The sequence below is a fragment of the Mustela nivalis genome (genome assembly GCF_964662115.1).
Source record: "Mustela nivalis genome assembly, chromosome: 10".
Classification (NCBI taxonomy): Eukaryota; Metazoa; Chordata; class Mammalia; order Carnivora; family Mustelidae; genus Mustela; species Mustela nivalis.
The window spans coordinates 40871831-40896468 of NC_139029.1; the positions used below are offsets into that span (position 1 = coordinate 40871831).

The window sequence follows — 24638 nt, forward strand, 5'->3', positions numbered from 1 at the left end:
TCTTAAAAAAAATACTAAGTAATGGGTGAATATAAGTAACTACCCTTTAAACAAAGAGACTTAAAGCACACACTCCCTCTTTCCCCTTGTTACACAGTAATGTAAAACTAACTAGCTAATGTCAATATCAAGGGTGCCAGAGAAGGCTCACAAGTCCCCCAGTATAGAAAGGGCAAGTGCTCCCAGAGATGGAACCTGAGTGGAAGGGTTGGGCCAGAGGTACCCTGAGCTCCCACAGCCCAGTGCTTATTAGAGAAGACACTGTAATAGCCTGATTATGAATCTTCTGCCTACCAGGCACTCAGCCAGTGTATGGTGACAGAGTGAGTGAATGAGTGAACAAGTGAGTATATGAATGAATATCCCACAGAAAGTCACTCTGGTACAGACAGAACTCTAGAACCCCAACCTCCTAGCTCCCAGCTTAGATTTAATCCCACCACCTGCCACCACAGCAGGAAACTTACATTGTAAGATCTGATGGTGCTGCTCAAAATCTCTGAAATGTAAAAGAGAAGACAAAGTTGACTTGAGTCCATACGCTGCCCCCATCCTGGTGCCCATATGTGGCTCTGGGGAAAAGAGTCGGCTGCCACAGCCTGGGCATCTCAGGCCTGGGTCTACCCACAGTAACATGAGCCTGCTTTGTATCAGGAAGATGTACCCCAGTTGGTACAACTCAGGATTTGTGACCTGACCTACCGATGGAGTTTTCCCTCGCACAAAGCTTGCACTTCTGGACCATGGAGGCGCTGCCACGACCTCCCTTCAGTGCCACACTGTCCTGGCAAGGGTAAACAGAATCTGTAGTCACACATTAATTAGACATGGATCCCGTCTACCACTTACTAGATAGGTGAAGAGATCAAAACCCAAACAGGGAATGCCATCAGCTACGACAAGAATCCTGAGGAGCTTCCTGAGATTGAGAGAGGGACTCCCCTTGATTTGGAACTCTGCCTCACATTCCGAAGAAGCCTGTTAGTCCCAGTGTTGACCATACTAATGGCTGCCCTTTCAAACCACAAAAAGCAGGGTCCAAAGACCTGAGAGATCAGGGCCACTGGTTCCTTCCCCAAATCCCTGAGGAGAGGCCTATATGTGTTTGTATGTGGGTATGGTGGTAGGGGGAGTAGTTACCATTAGCCGAATATACTGCCACTTCTCTGAAACCTCACCACAGTTGCCACATTTCATCTTGGGGGAGGAAAAAGAAAATTAGTAAAGTAGTTTAGCTCAGTCGGGCAGACAGGGGAAAGGCAAGAAAGTGTGATGTAGGCAGGCTCAACCTATCTTCCCATCAACTACCGCACCTCATCCTTAGAACAGCCCCACCAAGGACATAACCAAAATTTCTCTCTGGGCAAAGAACAGGTCAGGGTTTCTCCTGCTGCTGCGCCCACCCTCCTCTAAGAAGTACCGTCTGGCTGGAAATTCAAAGCTCCTGTAGTACCGAGATGGTCTCAACAGCGCCAACCCCCACCCCTTCTTGAGTCTGGAACTTCCCTTGTGTTCTCACAGGCCTTGTAGGTTCCTAGTAAAAGTACTTATCACTGTTGTTACTCTATTTCTCTGTCTTCTCCGCTAGACTCTGTGCTTTTTGAAGTGGAAGAACATCAACTTCTCAAATAAACCCTGGTACTTGAGCTTCAAAATATTTGGTAGTAAAGGTGGCGAGAAAGCTTCCTAAAAGGAATAGAGCTATTGCCAGGATCTGAATGATGCTGGAGTTTGGATGAGAAGGGAAACAGATGATGATCTGGAAGAGTTAAGGCTGTCTGTAGACGGAGCCACCAGAGTACCAAATTCACCAGTATGGGGTGGGGAGGGATGGAGGAAGCCACGATCAAAACTAAAGGGATTTCACAATAAATAAAGCCTGATCAACTAAAACAGAAGGTGAAATTCCCCTCCTTACTAAACAATCCCAAGGCCCCTTCAAGTAGTCTCTCTTTTTCTGTTTTCAAAACAAAATATTTCACGGAGGAAAAATTACAAAAGGATCTCCGAGATGTTAGTAATTAAGAACTAACCAATAGGGGCACCTGGGTGGCTCAGTGGGTTAAAGCCTCGGGTCATGGTCCCAGGGTCCTGGGATGGAGCCCCCCATGGGCTCTCTGCTCAGCAGGGAGCCTGCTTCCCCCTCTCTCTGCCTGCTGCTGTGCCTACTTGTGATCTCTGTCAAATAAAATCTTTTTTTAAACATTTTTTAAAAGATTTATTTATTTATTTATTTGATAGAGAGCACAAGTAGGCAGAGAGGCAGGCAGAGAGAGAGGGGGAAGCAGGCCCCCCGCTGAGCAGAGAGCCCGATGCGGGGCTTGATCCCAGGACCCTGAGATCATGACCTGAGCCGAAGGCAGAGGCTTAAACCGCTGAGCCACCCAGGCGCCCCAAATAAATAAAATCTTAAAAAAAAAAAAAAAGAACTAACCAATACATTTAGAAAAGCGAACAAATTCTATTCAGGAAAATACCACTTGGCGGTTACACATGTCCGTTCTTAATGGTTTGAGACAAAGCTGCTCTCGGAGCCGCACTTCGACACCGAAAAACTCTCTCTAGGCCCGGCCCCCTGGCGCCCCGCCCCTTCCGGAACCTCGCAGTGCCTACCTCCCCACCGTTGCCCCTCCCTTCTCCCGCCTAGGGTCCCGCCCCTCCAGTCGCACCTTCAGGTACCACCGGAAGTCCTCACCCAAGGGGCGGAGGTTGGTGACATTCTCCAGCGTGGCTTTGAGCTGTAGCGCAATTTTCTGTGGAGGGAGTGCCAGAGCAAGTGCATGAACCGCGCCTGCGCAGTCCTGCCGAGCCCCGGCCCTGCCCCTCCTAGATTCGAGTTCTGCCTCCCCACTCCTCAGCGCGAGCCCACTTCTTTCAGTCCCTCCTGGCCTGAACTCCCGCCTCCCAGGTCCTCACCACCTCCCCGTCCCTGCCCTGGCGGCACTTTGCCTGCGCCTCACCCCCATAGTGGCTCGGCTCGGCCCAGCCCCAACCGGGCTAGCGAAAGCTGCCGCCGCTACTTTCCGGCCGGTCGTAAACGTGGGCGACGCCGGCGCACGGGGTGCGGTCCTCCGGCGTGCTTCCGGCGGGGAAGAGGGCGGGGCGTTCACGCGCGGTGGTTAGCATCTCGGGATTTTTTTTTTCTTTCGATAAGTGCCTGTGGAGGTCGCAATTAGTAGGAGGTCGCCGAAGCCTGCTTCCAGATCCTTGCTGAATGCCGATCTCGTGCCGGCACTATGCTAGTCTGAGCGATACCGTAGCAAGCACAGTCCTTGCAGGAAAGCTTTGCTACGGCTTCCTCCTGCCCGTCAGTTCTTTCCTGACTCTCCACTACTCGTTCTTCTCTCACCCAACTGCTTGGTCCCTGCTTGCCTTCTGAGGCTTCTTAGATCGCGTCGGTTCCGCCTGCATGCGACCAGCTTCGCAGATTTAGGGGATGGGGTCCAGGGCACATCTGAGACCATAAGGAAGCTGTGTTTCAAGGAACAGCTTATTTGCGACAATTACCGCCTTTGAGGTTCTCACGGCCTTTTAAAAATTGGAGTTACTATTCTTGTCTACTTTACCACCAGCTTAACTTTATTGCCCCAGGTACCTTTCTATAGAGGGGAATACACTGGATTTAGGAACCCTGACATCTCTGGTCACAGATCCCGACCTAAGCTGCTGCTCTCTTTGAAGGAGGCAGCGTGTGTATAGGGGCGGGGATTGCAGGGAACACTGGCCTAGGTGTCAAAAGACAGGACACGTCCCAGTCTGGCCTGTCTTTTGGGATGTGAGCTTATCCTAATCATCTCCCCACAGATGAGATTTACCAAGCCCAGTTCCTTTCAGCACCCACAATCTGGTCAACCGGCAATTTGCCGAAGGAAGCAGTGCAATTTAGTTTAGAAGCAAGGAAAATTCCTACAGATCTACTCACAAATTCCCACACTGTCCAAACCAGCTAGGTCTCAGTTCCTAATGACTGTTGGTATTGATTTTAAGATGGATTATTAGAAAACTTCCTGAGGAATATATTGTACTAAAGCAAAATGTTATCCTTCATACTGAAATACCTACAGATGTATCTATAAAAGAGGACTTTAAAAAACCCCAACCTCAAGTCTCTCTCTATATATAGAGATATAATATATATATACATATTATATCTCTACCCAATTCTCTCTCAATAAAGGTGGAGGGAAAAACACTTCACACCTAAAAATTTAGCAATACTTCACTAATATAAAATACCCAGTGCTCAAATTTCTGTAATGATGTCAATTTTTTTTGAATCATGATCCAAATAGGGTTCAAACAGTAGACTGATTATGTGTTTCTTAAGTCTCCCTAAAAATTTTTTTTTAATATTTTATTTATTTATTTGACAGAAAAAGATCACAAGTGGGCAGAGAGGCAGGCAGAAACAGAGAGATGGGTAAGCAGGCTCCCCGCTGAGCAGAAAGCTCGATGCAGGGCTGGATCCCAGGACCCTGGGATCACGATCTGAGCCGAAGGCAGAAGGCAGAGGCTTTAACCCACTGAGCCACCCAGGCGCCTCTTAAATCTCCTTTAATCTACCTGTTCCCACACCACCTCTATTTATTTTATGTTTGCAATTTGTTTGTTGAAGAAGTCAGATCCTCTGCCCTGGATTTTCCTTTGGATATTGATAAGATTTCTATTGCATTTTCTTTCTCTTTTTTTAATCTATTGTATTTTCTAACTTTTCTCTCTATTCTCTTATTCCTGTAAATTGGTGGTTATAGGTACAGTGATTAATAGATTTTTGGCGATACTTCAGATTGGATGTTAGTGTTTTAAAAAATATTGAGGAGAGTTCACATGTTTAGGTCTTTATAAAATAACAAAAAAATGCATTTTGCTATATATTTATTAAAGACAGTCATTTATGGTTTATAAAAAAAAAATATTGCCCTGATATACACAAAGACTTCCTGATAATGGTAATTAAAAACAGGTACTCCCAACCCCCCTTGTGTCCACACCAGTTTTCAATCTAGATTGGCTTAATCTTGAAGTGTAATCCAATAAGACTGAAGACCAAACACTTCAGGTCCTGGACAAGATAATAAAATACTCGTAAGCCTTCTGGATCCCTATAATGCAAAAGGAAAAACATGTTTAAAGAGCTGGAAAAAAGTGGCAAAAATACAAAAACATTAACTCAGATTAATTTACATAAAGGTATTTATAGAACTAAAACTTTAAAAACCACCAAGTGCCCATAAAGAAGGAAAAGGCTATGTGTTATATATTAAACAGGGAAGACAGTTACACCCAGCATGTACTAAAAGTGAGCCACAGAGAAGGCTGGATGGCTCAGTCAGTTAAGGTTTAACTCAAGACCTCAGCTGAGACCAAGAGTCAGTCCACAGCCATCCCACTGAGCCATCCAAGCGCCCCCAGAGGTTACCAAATTCTAAGGACTCTTTGTAGCATAAAGACTCATGTCTCAACTTTATAATTTTCCCTACTCACAACATGAATTTTTAAGTTTGTATTCCACTTTTTTAAAAGATTTTATTTATTTGGGGTGCCTGGGTGGCTCAGGGGGTTGGGGCCTCTGCCTTCGGCTCAGGTTGTGATCCCAGCATCCTGGGATTGAGCCCTGCATTAAGCTCTCTGCTTGGCCGGGAGTCTGCTTCCCTTCCTCTCTCTCTGCTAGGGTCTCTGCCTACTTACCATCTCTGTCAAATAAATAAATAAAATCTTAAAAAAAAAAAGATTTTATTTATTTGACTGACAGAGATCACAAGCACAAGATCACAAGATCTTAGGCAGAGAGGCAGGCAGACAGAGTGGGGGAAGCAGGCCCCCCGCCGGGCAGAGAGCCAGCTTTGGGGCTCAATCCCAGGACCCTGTGATCATGACCTGAGCCGAAGACAGAGGCCCAACCCACTGAGCCACCCAGGTGGCCCTTAGGTTTGTATTCTAAATAATTTCAAGTTTCACCACTGTCAGAGTATAAGATGTGCTAGTGTGAATGGCCAACTCTGAAAAGCTGTTCAGATAGACCCAATGATTCTACAGTTTATCTCAGGCACCTGTTCTGGCATATTTCATTTTCTGTTCTGGCCAGGTTCTTATTTTGGCTACTCCTATGACACTACTCTGCATGTGTGTCATTGAGAAACTGTGTGGAACAGTGCCTAAATAAAACATGAAAAGCAACAAGACAAAGCCCTGGAGAATAATCTAACAAAGTCCTGGAGAATAATCTAAAGTTTCTCTCTATTGATGATGACAACAAAGTTGGCCCCTTCTTTTTTTTTTTTTTTTTTTTTTAAGATTTATGCCTTTTAGAGAGAACAAGTAAGAGAAACCATTTATTTTTTAAATATCTTTTCAGTGTTCCAGAATTCATTGTTTATGCACGACATCCAGTGTTCCATGCAATCTGTGCCTTCCTTAATACCCACCACCAGGCTCACCCAACCTCCCACCGCCCTCCCCTCCAAAACCCTCAGATTGTTTTTCAGAGTCCACAGTCTCTCATGGTTCATCTCCCCCTCCAATTCCCCCCAACTCCCTTCTCCTGGGAGAGAGATTCTTAAGCAGACTCTGCACTGAGTACAGAATCTGACATAGGACTTGATCTCATGACCCTGAGATGAGCTGAGCTAAAACCAAGAGCTGGACGCTTAACCCACTGAATTACCCAGGCACCCCTGACCCCTTCTGTCTTGTATTTATACCAGATCTTACCACTATGGTCCCAATTTGGTTAAGGTTTTCCTATTGGTCTGTTTCAAAACAGACACATCTGGCTATAAGGGTCATACATACTTACTTGGATTGATTGACATCAATAAGAGAACCAATTTTTGATGTTGTGAAAGATATGTGTTCATCTCCGATGACAATTTCAAGCTCCTAGAAACATTTAAAAAAAACTAAGTCAAGCCAAGTTGATTTTCCATCAACCACAAAGAAGATATACCACCTATCAAATCACACCAACTCTACAATATAAACAAGACCAGTTCACTCTACCCACTAACTTATACTGGCTCTAGAAACAAAAAGAGAAATTAAATATTGATTTAGTCCTTGAGTAGCTCATGCTTTTATTAGAGGAAGATGTGTTTGTGAGACTCTACCATTTCTGGGATTTGGAAGGATTTACAAGTTTTATATAGGAGTTTTCATTGTTAAGAAAGTGGAGTAAAAAAAAAAAGAAAACAACAACAAAAAAGAAAGTGGAGTAACATGTATACATTTTGTGTTTGTGTTTTATAAATACCAAGAATCTAACCTTTCTGGGCAACATGGGACAAGGAGCAGTCTAGACCTTGGGTTTGATCCCAGCTTTGTCACTATCAGCTACTCACTGTTGTGCCTCCATTTCTAAAGAGTGATGCAAGTAGCATAAATCTTTAAAAAATTTCTATGGGGGTGCTCACTGTGTACCAGCTATTGCTCTTGGTGCTTGGGACAGATCAGCAAAATCAAAGGTCTGTGTCCTTGTAGAATTTACAATTTAGTGAGTCCTACTTCTTTTTTCTTCATTTTTTCCTATTTCTTTTTGATTTATAGTTTTTAATGATGAAAAGAATTCTAACAGAAAATATAGAAAACTATGAAACCAATGTTCTTAACACCCGGGTGTGAAAATGTTAATAGTTTGTCAGATTTTTTAAATAAATAAAATATTACACATACAGAGTTAGGTCCACCTCCAATTCCATTCTCCCTCCCGCATCCTGGAAGTTCAGGTGTATTCTTTACCACTCATGTTTTTAGATTTGGTAGTATGTTTTAAGATTTTTACATAAATGATCATACTCTATGCATCCTTTTGCTTTTTTCATTCAACACTGTTTTTGTAAGTGATCTAGTTCATTAGTTTTAAATTCTTTAGAATATTCCATTTATATCCTTATTGAAGCAGACTTAAGTTCCCAATTTATTGTACTATAAACAACGTGGTGAAAATATTCTTCTATGCATCTCCTTGTATGCATGTGAAAATGTCTCTAGGGGTGTTCCTAGAAGGAAGGTATAAGGTTTTTTCAATTTTGCCAGTTACTACCAAATTATTTCCTAAAGTAGTTGTACTGATGTTATTCCACTAGTAAGATCCCCTTTTTCTTTCTCATATCCTTTTTGAAACTTGATGCCCCCTACCCCTATTTTTTGCTATTCTAATGGGTCTGAAATGGTATATCATTATTTTCCTAACGTTCACTTTTCAAAATGTAGATATTTATTGGCTATTTGTTTTCCTAGTTCTGTAAATTGCCTATGCAGAACCCTTACACATCCTGCCACCGGGTTGTCTTTTATTTTTTTCCAGGTTATCTTTTTATTAAGTTGTAGTTCTTGATATATTCTAGATATAAACCCTTTGCCAGATAGGTTTTGCAAATACCTTTCTTCAGTCTGTGGCTTATCTTTCAACTTTATCATAATGTCTTTAGCTAAACAAAAGTTTTAACTTTAAAAGTCAAATTTATCAATCTTTTCCCTTGAGGAATTTAAAATATTCTTTCTCTACCCAAAATAATAAAAGATAGTCTGTATTTTCTTTTATGTTTTAAAATCTTGTTTTATTTCTACAAATGGTCTAACTTAAAAATATTCTATAAACATACTGCCAACTGATATAATTTTTTAAACAATCCATCCTTTTTCTATTAATTTGAAAGTTCACCTCTGTCATACCCTACTCTGAGTTGCCATATATTCATGGGTTTGTTTCTGGGCTCTCTACTCTGCTCCACTGTTCACTGGTCAATTCTGAAGCAACACCACAGTACAGATGACTGTACCTTTTCAAGAAATCTTCTGAATTATCTTGGTTACTCTTGTCCCTCTGATCTTCCATGAATTTAATGCTCTCTTAGGCTTCAGGAAAAATCCTGTTGTGATTTTGATTTGAATTGCAATGAATTTATCAATTATTTTAATAAAATGGATATAATAATTGAGTCATTCCATCCATAAAAATGATACAGATTTTTAGTTCTTTTATAAAGCCTTTTTAAGTTTCAGACATCTTATTAAATTTACTCCCAAGTTCTTTATAAGCTTTTGTTGCTATGATGAATGGGATTCTGTTGTGGTAACCTCATCCAGTAGGCTGTTGCTAGTGTAGAGAAGTACGCCCTGTTCTCTTCACTGGGCTACTAGGTTTGTCATATGAGCTAATAGAGCTGAAAATTAACGGTAAGGCAAAATACATAAATATGATTTTACTGAGATCCTGTGGACATAAAGAAAAAGTTAACTTTAGAAAGTACGGAGGATGGGATTTTCTTTTCACTCTTCCTCAAGAGTTAGACTAGGTATTTATCCAAAGGATAGAAAAATAGTGATTCAAAGGGGCACATGCACCCCAATGTTTACAGCAGCAATGTCCACAATAGCCAAACTATCAGAAGAGTCCAGAGGTCCATCAACAGATGAATGGATAAAGAGAATGTGGTGTGTGTGTGTGTATGTATATGTGTATATATATGTATATATGTACACCCCACATATATATACACACATATTATATATATACATATAGTCACACACACACACACATATATATATAAAGGAATAATACTCAGCCATAAAAAGGATGAAATCTTGCCATTTGCAGTGATATAGATGGAGCTAAGAATTATGCTAAGCAAAGTAAGTCAGAGAAAGACAAATACCGTATGATTTCACTCATATGTGCAGTTCAAGAAACAAAACAGATGAACATTTGGGGAGGGAAGGAAAAATAAAAGAAGATAAAAACAGAGAGGGAGATAAACCATAAGAGACTCTTAACTATAAGGAACTATAAGGAACCCCTCCAGGGTAACTGGGTGATGGCATTAAGGAGGGCACTTGATCTACTGAGCAGTGGGTGTTACATGCAACTGATGAATTACTTAATATTACTCCTGAAACTAATAAAACACTATATGTTAACTAAGTTGGATTTAGAGTTAAAAAAAAAAAAATTGACCCACCCTTTTGAGATGAATTAGGAATTAACTTATATGGGTTTTTATATCAATTTAATAAATGTAATTATTGAGCTTTTACTATACATGGGTACTATTTTAGTCACTAGAGATATAGCACTGAAAAAAACAGGTAAAATCCTTGTATTGAAGGAGCTTGCAGGGTATATGCAAATCTGTTGTAGTGGTGGAGGAAAAGGGATATATAAAGAAAAGCAAACAAGACAATTTCAGACAATAATAGATGACACAAAGAAAATAAAACATTAAAAAAAAGGGGAGGGGCAATTTAGATTAAATGGATTGGCAAGACATCACCGAGGAAGTGATGTTTAAAACCTGCAATAATAGGGGCGCCTGGGTGGCTCAGTTGGTTGGGCGACTGCCTTCGGCTCAGGTCATGAGCCCAGAGTCCCGGGATCGAGTCCCATGTCGGGCTCCCAGCTCCATGGGGAGTCTGCTTCTCCCTCTGACCTTCTCCCCTCTCATGCTCTCTCTCTCTCTCACTCTCTCTCTCAAATAAATAAATAAAAAATCTTAAAAAAAAATAAAAAATAAAACCTGCAATAATAAAGACAATGTTAGATAGAACATTCCAGGCAGGATGCAGCAAATGTAAATGTCCTAAACTAAGAACAACAACCTACGTATGTCTGAAGAAGAGAAATAAGGTCAGTGAGGTCTGAACACAGTAAAAGATTATGAAAATGGTAGAAAATAAAGTGGGAGTTCGGATTTTATTTTATTTTTTAAGATTTTTAAAAATTTGACAGAGAGAGAGAGAGAGTGCACAAGCACGGGGAACAGCAGGCAGAGTGAGAATAGGCTCCCCGCTGAGCAAGAAGCCTGATGCAGGACCCTGGGATCATGACCAGAGCCAAAGGCAGATGCTAACCGACTAAGCCACCCAATCATCCTGGATTTTATTTTAAATGTAGTGGGAAGGCAATGGAGAACTTAAAATCAGTGGACTACATCGACATTTTAAAAAGATTAGTCTGATTTCAGGATGGAAAAACAGGCTTTATAGGACAGAAGAAAAAAGGATATCAATTACAAGTCTAGATTAGGAAGGCAGCAGCTGAGGTAGAAAGAAACAGCTTCCCCGTTAACACAGTCAAATATGACAGTGGTTTTTATTTTAATTACAATAATGGTGTTCAGAATAAATATATAAGCCATGAATTTAAACACATATGCCTAGCCACTTGCATGACTTTCCTTCTCTTAGATTGCTGAAATAACCACGTTCTATTTCTCTTTGTATATTCACAATACTTTGTCCACAGCAGTTATTCAGTAAGTGAGGTGGGCAGCAAAACCTCTGAGCAGGGCTGAGGGGAGAGGCACATGAGGAAATCCAGGGCTGGATCTAGGTGGTCAGAAGTACCACTGGCTCTCTGTTCCTCTCTGTGGGATTACTGCTTCCTTAGATAAAAGTGCTGTAATCTGCTTTGTGTAGGTCCCCCTCAGCCCACGAATTCAGTTGTATGCAGGGCAGTAAAACTCATCTTAGTTGTAAGATTTCTGCACTATAGGACAGTTGCTAAAACACTCACCTGCCGGCCCACTCGGTCAGGGGGAGGCCACAAGGCATCATCCTCTTTGGTAATTTCACTATCATCAATTATTCTCTTCAGTTCCTCCATTACACTTTTATGTACATAAGCCTGAAAGCAAATTTAAAAATGGAATTAAGCTGTACCCCTAAGCAAGTGTTCTCAGATAGTGATACAAGATTAAAAAAAAAAAAAGCCCTTTCCTAAAAACTAGTTTCTAGCACCTCTGTAAGGAGCGATGGCATTCAGCCGTGAAGACGGCAAGGCCAGAAGTGCCAAGTGACTACACCTCAGACCTCATCTGTTTCTACTTCTTGGGACATGCTGTTCACTTGGACCTTTTCCTTGCTTACAGACCCAACTCACACTTGAACCCAGAACAAAAGATCTGTGAGAAACTCTGGTTATTCCTAACTAGATGACATGCTTATGAAGAGCAGAGACATGTCTTTTAAAATACCTTTTGCGTATTAGTTCCCATTAAAGAAAATATAAGGAGGCTGACATGTGTGGGTAAACATAAAACCGAATGCTAGTTAAACATAATAGTCTGAAAATATATTGACAAGACATTTTCAAATGCGACAAAGTGGTTGAAAGGAAAGAGAAGCCTTGATGAAGCCTCAACAGTGTGGCAGAAGTTATACAAAATGGAGCACATGGACTTGACGGAGGCAGGCACGGCTTTGAGCTCCCACTCTATCTCTTGCTAGCCAGGGAGAGGTGACCTTGAATAAGCCTCATAATTAATATCTGGGGGCTCACTGTAAAGGGTATATAATACTACCCATCAAACAGGCTTACACAAAATTGTATGTGTATAAAATACCAAGTGCCATGCCTGGCATCTAACATGCATTCAATGATGTGAACTGCTTTCCCACGCTCCCTTACCCTTACCCTGTTCAAACGCAAATTAAAGAGCTCTAGTGAAAGCTATGCACCAGGGAATATACCAAACACTTTGAGTATAATGTATTTAATTCTATGACAGGACTGGACAGTGGGAGATAGGTTTTATTATTTGTTTCTGCAGACAAAGAACAGGGAATTTGCCCAAGGGCACATAGTAAGTAGCAGATTCAGGGTTTAAACCAAGTTTGCAAGACTTTAAATGATTACCAGTAAGTGATTCAGCACTGTTAAAAAGAAAATATAAACTGAAAGATATGAGAAAAATTTTAGAAGGTTTCTACAGATACGTCAATACTTCTCTATTCTTTTTCAATACTACTCCCGGAAAGAACAAAAACAAGACAAAAGGCTAAACTGTAGTAAAAGAAACGCTCTCAAAAGGCTCATTACCTCTTTTCTGATCATGACATCATTTTTGTAATTGCTGTTGTTGGCATATCTCAATTTCCCTATAAGAAACAAAAAACCAAATTCAGTGTATATTAAAAACATATGAAGAAAGTGTCATTAGCTCACAAGACTATCAGCTGTTGCTTAAAATGTATCCCAGCTTTCCCTTCAGTGTCTACCAGATTTACTATCTGTGCTCTGGTGTTCCAACAAGAGCAGTCTTTTCAGTTCTTCACTATTAAATAGCCTCATAGCCGAAAATACTGCTGACACTGAATTAGAATCTTGCAAAAGGCAGCTCGGGTATGATTAAAGAACACAAGTAGACTCTTTTGTGACTCTGGCAAATCATATCTCTGCAGGTTAATGTCCTCAGTTGAAAACAGGGAGAGTGATGGTAACTTACTAGCATACACAGCCTCCTGAGGTTCAAATGAGCTGTGAAAGGAGTTTGAAAACTGTAAAATGCTGTTTACATACTATTCATGTGACCATGCAACAGTCTGAACTATTCCTGTGATGGAAAAGTTGTGATTTTATTATTAAGCATATTTGGTATACAAGGCCCTTTGTGTGTAGGTGCATCCACAAGGCTAATCTAGGTATATGCTGGGTATGAAGGAAAAGATAAAAGGAAATAGATGAGTTTTTAACCTCAGAATAGAAGGCACACATGTAAACACACTATCTTGTCACCATTTGTTTATAACCTGGGTCTGTCAGATTCATCTTTGTGCTCCCATTTAATGAGAGTTTTCTGTCATCTTTGATTCCTTTTCCTTCACCACAGTGGCCCTTCCCCCAGATCTTATCAAACAGCAAAGTCATATTGGTTCTACCTCCAATAGTATCCTAAATCCTTCTATCTGCTTTGACTGCCCCCCTAGTTCGAACCAACTTCCTTTTTGTCTTGACAACTATAACTGTCTCTTAATAAGCAGCCCTCTCTCCACCCTTGCCCATTCTGCACCCAATGGTTAGAATACTTTTTCAGGAAGAGGTCACATCTTTCTCTCTTTAAAACTTTCCATTTGCTTCCTGCTGCATTTAGAATAAAATCCAAACTCTTTGTCATGGCCTATAAAGACCTACATGGTGTCCCCCTGCTTACTGATCTGACATTGTCTCCTACAATTCTCCTCAGAGCTCACTACTTCCTCAGCCATACTGGCCACCGGAAACATGCCTACTAGCTCATTCATGCCCTACAGCCCTAACCCTTCTTACTCTCTCTGTCCAGAATGCTCTTCTTCCTGAGCTTCACAAGCCTGGTTCCTTCTTGTCAGTCAGGGTTCAGTTCAAACACTACGTTTTCAGAGAGCGCGCCAGTGGTCATTCTGCTTAAAAAAGCAGCCCACCAACAATTATTCCATCATTTTGTTTTATGTTCTGACCACTGGTAACTATCGGGCATTTTTTTGTTTATATCTCTCCCAGCACCAGAATATACGTTCCATGAGAGGAAGCTTGTCTGTCGTTCACTCCTGGATCCCAGATTGTGGAAAAGAGCCTAGTACGAGGTAGGTAGGCAATGTTTCCTGCGTGAAGCATTCTAATAAATAAAAAAAAAAAAGTCATCAAACAGAAGTCCCTGCACATGGAAAGAACCAGTGGAGCGGTCACAGGAGTGATTCTTTCTGATCCGCGCTGCAGTCATCAGTCCCTTCCTCTTCCAGCTCCTCGCACATTCCGGAATCCCGGCCTCCCCATTCGCCCGACCTCAGGCCCAGTCCTTGCTCCCCGGGTGCCAGGGGCCGCTCTTACCGTCGGGTCGGAACTCAAACTCCAGGAACTCGTGGCCGAATTTGCCCTTGTGACCCACGTAGTAACGCAGATAAAAGTCACTCTCCATGGTTCATAAGGAGGGAACCGAGACGAAACTTTACCAGCAAGCCACACCGTCGCTGTTTGCGCTCAACACTGACGTCTCCCTGGGCGCGCGGAAGTGACGTTAAGGCAAGGCCGTCGGCGGCGGCGAAGCTGCCCAGGTCTCCCCCGCTCCCGGAAGTGGGGGCAACTTTGGCCCATTACCCGGCGGAAACAAGGCTCCTTTCACCCGAAGGCGGGATCAGTGCAGCCCCGCCTCCTCAGCCCCAGGCGGGAATAGGGCTGAAGCTCGGCCTCGGAGTTTGCACCAAGCTTGGAGCGGCGGGTTTTCTGGCTCGACATCCATTTAAATATACCTGACTTGGAGTCGGACAAAGCTGATAACCGCCTCCGGAACTAGGTCTCAATAATAAAATGGGGTTAAATGAGCCGACCTCCCAGAAAAAAAAAGAAAAAAAAAAAAAGTTAAGTGACCTGATTCCAAGGAACTCAGCACACGCTGTGTCAAAAATTGGCTGCAACTGAACTTTGCTGTTTATGGACTAGTTCAGGGAAACCTTTGGAGATTGTCATTTCCCTGGAACTAACTTATCTCCCATTTTATCTCTTTTACTTTTTATTTCTACCTTTCCCTTTCTACTTCACTGGTCTCTAGAGTAGGTGCTGTGAGTAGAAGTTAAACGGAATATTTAATTTCCCATTCTCATTTTCTATGCACTGTTTACCAAGCAGTGATTCAGAGTCCTGGCTGCACAATGGAATTGTTTGGGAACATCTTAAAAATACTGATGCTTGAGGGACCCTGGGTAGCTCAGTTGGTTAAGTGTCTGCCTTCTGCTGCGTAGTGATCCCAGGGTCCTGGGATTGAGCCCCTCATCTGGCTCCCTGCTCAGGGGGGAGTCTGCTTCTTCTCCCTCTGCCTCCCACTCCCCCCACTTGTGCTCTCTCTCTCTTTCAAATAAATTTATAAAAACAAAAACCAAAACAAAAACAAACAACAACAACAACAAAAACCTGATGCTTGGGCCATACCCCAAACCAATTAAGCAAGTTCTCTTGCAGTGAACCCAGGCGTTGGTATGTTTTTGCAAAGCACCCAGATGAGCTGCAGTTGAGGACTGATGCCCAAGAGACCCTTGTCTTTTCAGGCCAAAGTGGTTGACCTCTATGAAGTCTTTCTGGCTGTGGAAAATGTTTCCTCCTTGAGTAGGCAAAGGACAATCAAAATTCTAATTATTAGAAGACTGCTTTAGCTCATTGAAGTTCCAGCCAGAGTGGGGAATGAAATCAGTTCTAGAGACAGGGCTGAGATGGCATCATTCTTGGGGCCTGGCTACTCAAACTATATACTGTTCTGTATAGAGATCAGTGGTCTCTTGATTCTCACTCCCATTCTTACCAGTACTCCTCTTCTCCCCCTCCCCCAAATAATTGGTAGCACAGTGTAGAGTAGGTGTGACGGGGAGGGGGGTGGGTGGGAAATCATGGGAAGCTTGTGTTAAAATAATCCTTGTGCAACTTGATTCACTGTGACTAAAGATGAACTGATTAATTTTTTGGACCTCAAGTTTATCTTTAAAATGAGAAAAATAATGTCATACATCTGGAAGGGCTGTTGTAAGGATAGGAAGCAATATCTTGGAAATTGTGAAAATACTTTGCAAACTGTAAATTGCTATTAAGCCATAAGGTATTTTATTAAAAAAAAAAAATACTCGGGGATGCCTAAGTGGCTCAGTCAGTTGAGCATCAAACTCTTAATTTGGGCTCTGGTCATGATCTTGAGGTCCTGGGATCAAGCCCTGAATCGGGCTCTCTGCTCAGAGGGGAGTCAGCTTGGGATTCTCTCTCTCTCCCTCCCTCCCTCTCTAATAAATGAATAAATCTTTTTAAAAAATGCACTGGTATGGGTGGTAATAAGGGAACTGTATAAAAAAGAGAAGGGAACCACTAGGTATTAAGCACCTAATAAATGTGAATCCATTTACAAATGCTGTTCTTTGAATCCTCACAACAATCAAGATGGTAATTGCAATTAAGTATATAGATTCATCAGGCAAATGCTGTGAGGTTATTTTCCAAGAATGAAATTATAAAAATTATATGGTAACTGCTGAATCTGAGCATCTGCAGATGTGGCAAATAACAAAAGTTTTGAGTAAATGTAAAGGACACTGGATTCGTCAGGCTGTAAAGTGATCCAGGCTTGGGGGCGTGAGATTACATGGTATAGTTGAAAGAACATGGTCTGTGTATTTGATTTGTCTGAATTCAGCATGATTTACTGTGCATTTACTGTGCAATATGCTGGGAACATGTTGCTAAGCAATACAGACCTTTACAGAACTTGCAGAGGACGCCATTAGGGAGCATACAAGCAATTATAATGTAAAGATAAAGGTTGCAAATAGGGGAAACACAGAATACTATAGAAGCACAGGGGATGGTTCATAATCCAGTCTAGGGGCCTAAGGGAAGTCTTCCTGATGGAAATGGTCCAAACAGAGGGCCCAGAACCACGGGGTTAGAATACAGAATGAGGTTTTGCATATAGTAATGAGGTTGGAGAAGGGGCCATATTAAGGAGTGTGGGCTAAATCAGAATGGTATTGGATTTTAATGCAAGAGAAACAGATGAAGAGCTTTAAGCAGGAAAGTAGAAAGGATAGTAGTGACATGACCTGTTGCATTCTAGACAAAATCACTCTGGCTGCAATACTGTAGAACAGATTGGAAAATGGAAAGATTGAAAAGTATGAAGTTCAGATATGTAGTTGCTAATCTACGATGACGATTGTCCAAAATAATGGTAACCTGTACTTGGGTAGTGGCGATGGAGATGATAAATGTGGATGGATTTGAGACAAGACAGCATAATGTAAGGGATAGGTGAAGGAGATTATGATATGGCCAGAGAAGTAGGGAAAAACCAGGAATATGGCGTCATGAGCCAAAACTCCTTCCAAGGAGTGCCAACAGTGCCAACTGCTTCCAGGTCAAGGGAGATAAAAGACTGAAAATATTTATAAGATTTATAATCAAGGAGGTCCTTGGTAAAAACAACCTCAGCAGCCCGGAAGCAGGGATGGGGGGAGGGGCAGAAGTATTGGTATGCAAATAGGCAAAATTTGCTGTGTAAGTAGAAACTACCTAACGCTGGGAGTTAGGTCTAAGAGAACAGAGATTTGTGGAAGAAGAGTCCTAGTGGAGTATCCAGGACAAGCAGGAGTCAGCCAGATGAAGAGCCAGAGAAGGACAATCTAGGCAGAGAATGCCACATGTAGCATGTGCTACAGGCACTTTGGGGATACTAAACGTAATTGTGGGACTCTGGGTAGTCCCTTCACCCATTTCCTCATCTACGTAATGGGGACAATAATATTGATATAAATTTTTTAAGATTTTATTTACTTATTTGACAGGCAGAGATTACGTACAAGTAGGCAGAGAGGCAGACAGAGAGAGAGGAGGCAGCTGGCTCCCTGCAGAGCAGAGAGCCCGATATGGGGCTCGATTCCAGGACCCTGGGATCATGACCTGAGCTGAAGGCAGAGGCTTTAACCCACTGAGCCACCCAGGTGCCCCAATAATATTGATATTGATAGTATTTATCCCATAGGACAGTAGAAGGCTAAAATAATTACTGGATACACATTAGGGACTCAATCAATGATAGCTCACCACACCCCCACCCCTCATTAAAGCATCACAATGGAACAACACTTTCAGATTTTAAAAAATGAATTTAATCTCTCTCTAGAAACAGTGCACTGATTTTACAAATGTTCACATTTGGTTTTTTGTTCACCAAGATGATGTCAGTACAGCTAGTGAGATGCAGCACACCACCCTCTCCTTCTGGAACAGAAACCAGACTGCAAAGGGCACTGAGTACACAAGCTAATGAAACTCGGAATGACAAGACAAAGAGGGCAGAAACTGTTAGTGTGACCCAACATTCTAACATGCCTGTTACATCAAATATGGTCATTTGAGGGTGTGGGGAGAAGACAAACGAGGAAAATTCATTTGGGTACAAGGTGATGGAGTCTGCAAACCAGTACTTCACCCCCAAATGAACAAGAGCTGTTTAGAACAAAATGCTATTTTAAAACACATGGTTTGTACAGGTATGTTTTCTCTTGTAGTTTTTGTAAAAAAGTATCAAAACCTCCATGTTTTTAAATATATATATACATATACAGGTGGCTTTTTTAAAATTACTTTTTATAGCACAAAGTGTTTGCAAATGCAGAGGGTTTCTGCTGATTCTTGACTATGCACATGGTGCATAGCCTGAATGAACAGAGCTTCCTGATTTCTTATATTAACTGAAAATTTGAAGCTATAATTCTTCCACCTCTAAGTTCTCTGTACCCTGAAAATCCCCAATACCCTAAAAATACAGTGTGAGAAGACTCCGATACTCTATCTTCATGCATTGATGGGAAAGGAAGTTATTTACTCTGAATGTTTAATTGCTAACTCATTTATATTCTGTGAAGCAGTCCAGCTGGAGTTAGGAAGAGGAGGGAGGCTCACATTCCTGTGCTCTCTCCCGACTCCTACCAGCATCTGACTAGACAGTGCTTGGGGTTCCCTCTGCAGACTACCCATCTCCAATATTTCATTTTCTCAATGTTGAGAAAAATCTCAGAGGCTCTTGACAACACAGAGTGCTTCTGTGAAATTCCATTACCCTTATATTCAAAAAAAGATAAACTCAAACATATGAAACGCAGTCACTACTTCCCTTTGGCCACTGGAAAGCTGGAGGCTAAAGACTGTCGTGTCTGCAAAGTGCTGGCGATGCATCCTGATGAACCCTCCACGATGCACTCCGTGCCTCGTATGCAATAAAAGACTAAGAAATGTTTGCATAATGGAATCAGAAATTAAACAAAAGTATTCTATAAAGTGCTTACATTGAACCTGTCTTTCCATTCAGCCTCATTTCTTGCTAAGTCCCCTTGAGCCTTTCGCTCATTACAATGAATTACATGCAGTTCCCTACAGTCCCCATGCTGTTTCATGCCTCTGTGTCCTCCACGGCCTGGAGCAGCCCGGACACCCCGACTGAAGTTTTTAAGACTTAGCATAAGGTCACTTCCACAATGCCTTTCTTGACCCCATTCCTCATCTCCATACATAGAAATGACCTCTCTCTCCTTTGTGCCTTAATAGTACTCTGAAAAGAATCTGTTCCTTTTTTGTTTCCGCGGGTCTTCCTCTACTGATACTGTGAACTCTGTAAGGACAGTAAACACTTGAGTGCAGTGCCCGGCACTTAGCTGGTACCTGGCAAATGGTTTCAATGAATGGATATACCGCAACCGCAGAGAAAATTAGAAGGATCATAGTACTTATTGCCATAAATTTAATTCCGGTCTCATCTTGAGGTTAGACATTTCCTCAACCTATTTTATAAATAATCATGCCATCAAGAGTATATAAATAAAATTTTAGTTTTCTGTTTCTGGCAGGCTATTTCTACCAGCGTCTTCATAATTCCACTAGAAAGATAGGCCATTAGATAGGTAGCAGGTTTGGTACAATGCTCAGGCAGCCCAAAGTAGTCTCTTGGAGAAGGAAAGGGAGGAAAAGGTCTGGGACCAGTTTCTCTGAAACAGAGGGGAAAATAAATTTCTGATAAATCTTCTACCCTCCAGGCCTTATGTCTAGATTTCCTTCCAGCTCTACAGTCCAATGACTCTATGATCTGATATTGGCTGTAGATACATGAGAGCACAGAGGCAAAAGGCAACAGAAATGCAATTACACCTCAAAATGAGGTTCAGGAGCCTCCAAGACTAGAGAGGGAGGATGGACCTGACCTCCTCAGATTTCATCCTATGGACTACCATCGGACACGTGAGGACTCTGCAATTTGTCTTCTGTAGCCGCTCCCAGAGCTGCCTCTTCCAAACTGCACTTGTAGCATATTCTGGAAACATGGACGTCTCTGAGAAAGCTGTGTTTCATCATCATTTTGAGATCTCAGGCTGAACCATCCTGACTCCATTTCTGTTTGTGTTTGTTTTGCTTTGTTGTTTGTTTGTTTGTTTTTTCTGGGAAGGCCAAGATCTGATTCAAAGTTTAGAAACTACACATTAGTCACTGTTCTCATTTCCCCAGGAAATTCTATTTCTTTGGAGGCAGGTCATTGAAAAAGTTGCCTGTTTTCTGTAAATCTCAATGACTTTTTTTTTTTTTCATTTTTCTTCAGTCAAAAATAATTTTACTTTCCATTCTTGAAAGAATAGTAGTAAGTGAATAAGCTCCATAGGAGTTGGCCACCTGTTCTTAAAATTCTATTTGGTATTGGTCTCTAGGTCAGTTGCCTCTCAATGAGTGTTTCAGGACCACAACACATGCATATTGTGAGGAAATTGCTTGTTTACGCAGAGCATAGGGCCGAGGCTCCAGAACACAGTTGATTTTCTCAGAAGTGAGGAGCTCACGAGTGACGTGGAGAAAGGTTCTAGGAGCAGGGTATTAGAACTCCTGAATACCTGCCTGGGAATGTGAAGGGTATCAAGCTGGTGAGATATCCAAGCTTCACTGAGTTGGGGGCTGCTGCGGGGAGGGGTGTCAGAATTTGTTCAGTTTGTTCACATGTCTTGTCCCTGGCTGTCTGGTGGGAGGGAAGTGGCAGAAAAGCAGAGTTAAGAAAAGCTCAGATCTTGGATGAGAGAGCTGGCGGGGCCAGAGTTCCTTCTGGGACCATGTTTTCAATGGTAGATCCCACAAAGAGAAAAAAGCACTTTTCCCACCTCTCCCAACACCCAGGAAAAACAACGAAAAGTGTCCATAATGAAAAAAAATCTATACATATACTCAGAGTTTTTTTATTTACAAAGTAGTAAACCAAATCCCTGTGTGAACATATATATCCAATAGGCTATAACGTTGTGTATGCCCTTTCCCTCTTGTAGGACTTCAAGTTTGGCCACTTTTTCTGACTTCTGCCTAAAGCTACTTTCCTCTATATGAACACATGATGGTAGCAAGCCTGTGTTGTTTCCCCCACTTACAGGAAATGGCAGAGAATAAGGGAAAGGGAAAAACAGAGATGTAACAGAACCCACTCCACTGTCCTTATCCTCACCCACTGCGTGTCTCAGAGGTTCAGTGCCTGAGCCAGTCTCTACAGGAAACTTGGGCTGTTCTAGAAATGCCTCCACTTAGCTCTCTATGAGTAAGGATGGCACTCTACCTGCGTCAGAGGAAACATAATGAATTCAACCCAAGCATCCTGAAGGAAAAGGAAGTTACTTGAAATGTCAAACTTTAAAATAAGCAGTAGCCAAGGTTCGGGCATGTTCTCGCCTGAGCTCACGAGAAATGGCACCGTGTGACGTCTGTGCACTGGCCTCAGCCGCAGAAGAGAAAGCCCAAGTGGGAGTCATGGCAGGCATGGGTGAACTGAAAGGCTTTGCCTGACTGACTGGGGTCCCAGGAGTTGCCAGAGGTGGGGAAGACCTGCCTCTTCCACCACGTGTTTACCAAACCATGGCATCCATTTTTTTGAGCCAAATTTCCAGAGGCTTCTCTGAAAACTACAGATGCCCCTCCGTGGACTGTTTTCCCATGTATTTCTCTGTATGGATTCGAACAGCCCCAGGCACGCCTTTTTCTACAGATCTGTCTCTCTCACACACATACACATAGGAATATCAATGCACGCGGAGTCTGCATGGTGGGCCAGTCATACCAAAAATAAATACTCTCATGTCTCTAAATTATTTATAGAACTAATCTTATTTCTGAAATATGTTAATAAATAATCTAAGTGGGGGAGGGAGTTGAAGTGTTTTCTTCTTTTTTTTACTTATGTTGATGGAAGCCACAAAGCATCATCATTCTATATACTTGAAAAAAAAAATCAACCCCAAACTCCAAAACCTAAAAAAGTCCCCCCAAACCAAACACCCTCTGTAAATATAGTTTTAAAATGATGAGTAAGCTACTGTACCATCAGCCCCATTTGGTTATGTACATCGTGTCAGTCACTCGGCAGTAGCCATTCCATGAAGTCCCCATGGGCAGTGCAACCGGTTAAAAAGTGTATAAAACATTATACATATAAAAACTCTCACATCCTTTGGATGTTTGCAGTTCATCATAACTTTGTGGTTACCTTTCCGCAACATAAATTAAAAAGAAATCACACGCACACACTCACTCACTCACTCACACAGACCCATATACAGAAACCCCTTCATGCAGGCATACACCATCCAGAAAGTGTAGTGGATGGGACTGAATTCCATGAGGCACGAAGGGAGTGGTCCCATCCTCAGGGCAGTCCATCATCTTCAAGGCTTAATGCCACTCGCTGGGGAGACAGAGCAAAGACATCACCATTAGACCCACAGGAGCTGTTTACTGAGTCCCCACAAGACAGCAGACAGGCATCAGCCCACATAATCTTCACACTACCCCGGGAGACAGGTTTGTCGTATTTATTTTACAGATGAGGAAACGGAGACTCAATGAGCTTTAACAACATTTGTCCTGGATCACATAGCAAGTGGCTGAACTAACATTTGAACCCAGACCTGGGTGAATCTACAGCTGTCGCTTTCTCCAACATTCTTTACTGCCTCATGGTAAAGGAGTGCTGCAGAGGTCACAACTTTCTCAGTCCTTCCTTATAGGATTTTAAGTTTGTTCAACATCAGTGGGTTAGCTCTGGCCAATGTTTAATCCCAGGCCATTAGCTACTTGTCTCTAGCTTTTGAGTCACCAGTAGGCAGGCGATCTGCTGCACCCCTCGTAACTGATCATACAGAGTCGGAAGGCGGTACAGGTCAATTAAATTCAATCCCTCTTTTTCTCAAGCCTCCTTTCTAGTCATTAGATGCTAGAATTCCCGTCACAAATGGCTGACTGTTAGTGGGCTGAGCCCATTAAGCCCTGGGCTGGTTTATTCCACTGGAAAAGCAGACAGTGGACTTAACCTCTTTCCTCTACTGACAAGAAATCTCTTTCTCTAACTATTCCAATGTTCCCCGATTCTCTTAGACTCTGAGAGTTCTATAAAGACCACCCTTGAATCTGCAGACAGTGTCGCAGTTCCCTTCCTTTCCTTCTGAGTGTTTTCTCCTCCAGGCTGCCTCTCTAGCTTTCCCCAACTGGGTCTGTCGTAATCCTGTCTTCCCACTCTTCCATTTCCTGAGTACACTCATTTGGGCAGACCCATGTTTCAATATCTTTCTCCTAGCTAAGTGAACTGGGGTAACCACTTTACTTCTCTGAGCCTTGGTTTTACCATCTGTCACATGGGAGTAAGAATAGGACCTACCACAGAGAGTTGCTGAGAAACCAAATGAGATCATCTCCGTAGGGGGGGGGGGCACTGTATTCTAGATCAGCCTGACCAGCATAATACAATAGAATCAGACTATCACTTCCCATCTATGGACAGCCTAGACATTATCAAGTGACTCCACTGCCTTTCAAATCATCTTTGGGTTATTTGTGGTTTGGGTGAAGGCCATGGCCTTGCTCTACTAGCAAAGACACTTGAGACCCTCTTCTTTTGTCCAGGTGCCCTCCCACTCTCTCCAAGACCAATCTCTACACCAAAGGCAGGGACGGTGGAGTGATCTGAGAAAAGGACAAGGGGGGACAACAGGCTGTCGAGGAATCTGATTCTCAGAACTCCCAGGCTATTTACCCCATGATGTAAGTGGAAAGAGCACAGACTTTTTGTGTGCATACAGACTGGAGTTTTTGTCCTGGTTCTGCTACTTCTTTGTTGTGACCCTAGGCAAGTTATTCAAATTCTCTAGTCTCAGTTTCCTCATCTGCAAAATGGGGTTAATCATCTCAACTCTATCAAGTTACTGTAGAGACTATATGAGGAAATGTACATAAAACACTGAGTCGTGTCTGACACACAGTAGGTTCTCACTAAATGTCGATTTCCTCCCTTTCCTGCTCTATTTCCCTGCAGCTGACAGGAGCTTACTCCTTGGGCCTAGATGCCTCA

At 42.3% G+C, this 24638-nt stretch overlaps 3 protein-coding genes across 23 annotated transcripts in view; all 3 read right to left on the reverse strand.

Annotated features, from left to right (window-relative positions):
• CZIB (CXXC motif containing zinc binding protein) overlaps positions 1-3090 on the reverse strand; it is a 5923-nt gene extending 2833 nt beyond the window's left edge. The window contains exons 1-5 of one of the 4 annotated variants that reach the window (XM_082688471.1): positions 2961-3090; positions 2670-2753; positions 1141-1197; positions 703-784; positions 468-499 (exon numbers count right to left, since the gene is read on the reverse strand). In XM_082688471.1, the coding sequence (XP_082544597.1) occupies positions 468-499; positions 703-784; positions 1141-1197; positions 2670-2753; positions 2961-2966 (261 nt within the window). In that variant the 5' untranslated portion in view covers positions 2967-3090. The other 3 variants (XM_082688473.1, XM_082688472.1, XM_082688474.1) reach the window with 3 other exon arrangements.
• Positions 3091-4858: 1768 nt separating this feature from the next.
• Positions 4859-14824, reverse strand: MAGOH (mago homolog, exon junction complex subunit). The gene is made up of 5 exons (XM_082688478.1): positions 14579-14824; positions 12815-12873; positions 11510-11620; positions 6797-6879; positions 4859-5102 (listed from the first exon to the last, which is right to left on the reverse strand). The coding sequence occupies exons 1-5, from the start codon at positions 14664-14666 to the stop codon at positions 5003-5005; spliced, it is 441 nt and encodes a 146-aa protein (XP_082544604.1). The 5' UTR covers positions 14667-14824; the 3' UTR covers positions 4859-5002.
• A 3540-nt stretch (positions 14825-18364) lies between these two features.
• Positions 18365-24638, reverse strand: part of LRP8 (LDL receptor related protein 8) — a 78765-nt gene continuing 72491 nt past the window's right edge. For all 18 annotated transcript variants that reach the window (XM_082688485.1, XM_082688489.1, XM_082688500.1 and 15 more), the window contains one exon: positions 18365-22979. In XM_082688485.1, coding sequence (XP_082544611.1) covers positions 22941-22979 — 39 coding nt within the window. In that variant the 3' untranslated portion in view covers positions 18365-22940. The remainder of the gene's footprint in view (positions 22980-24638) is intronic.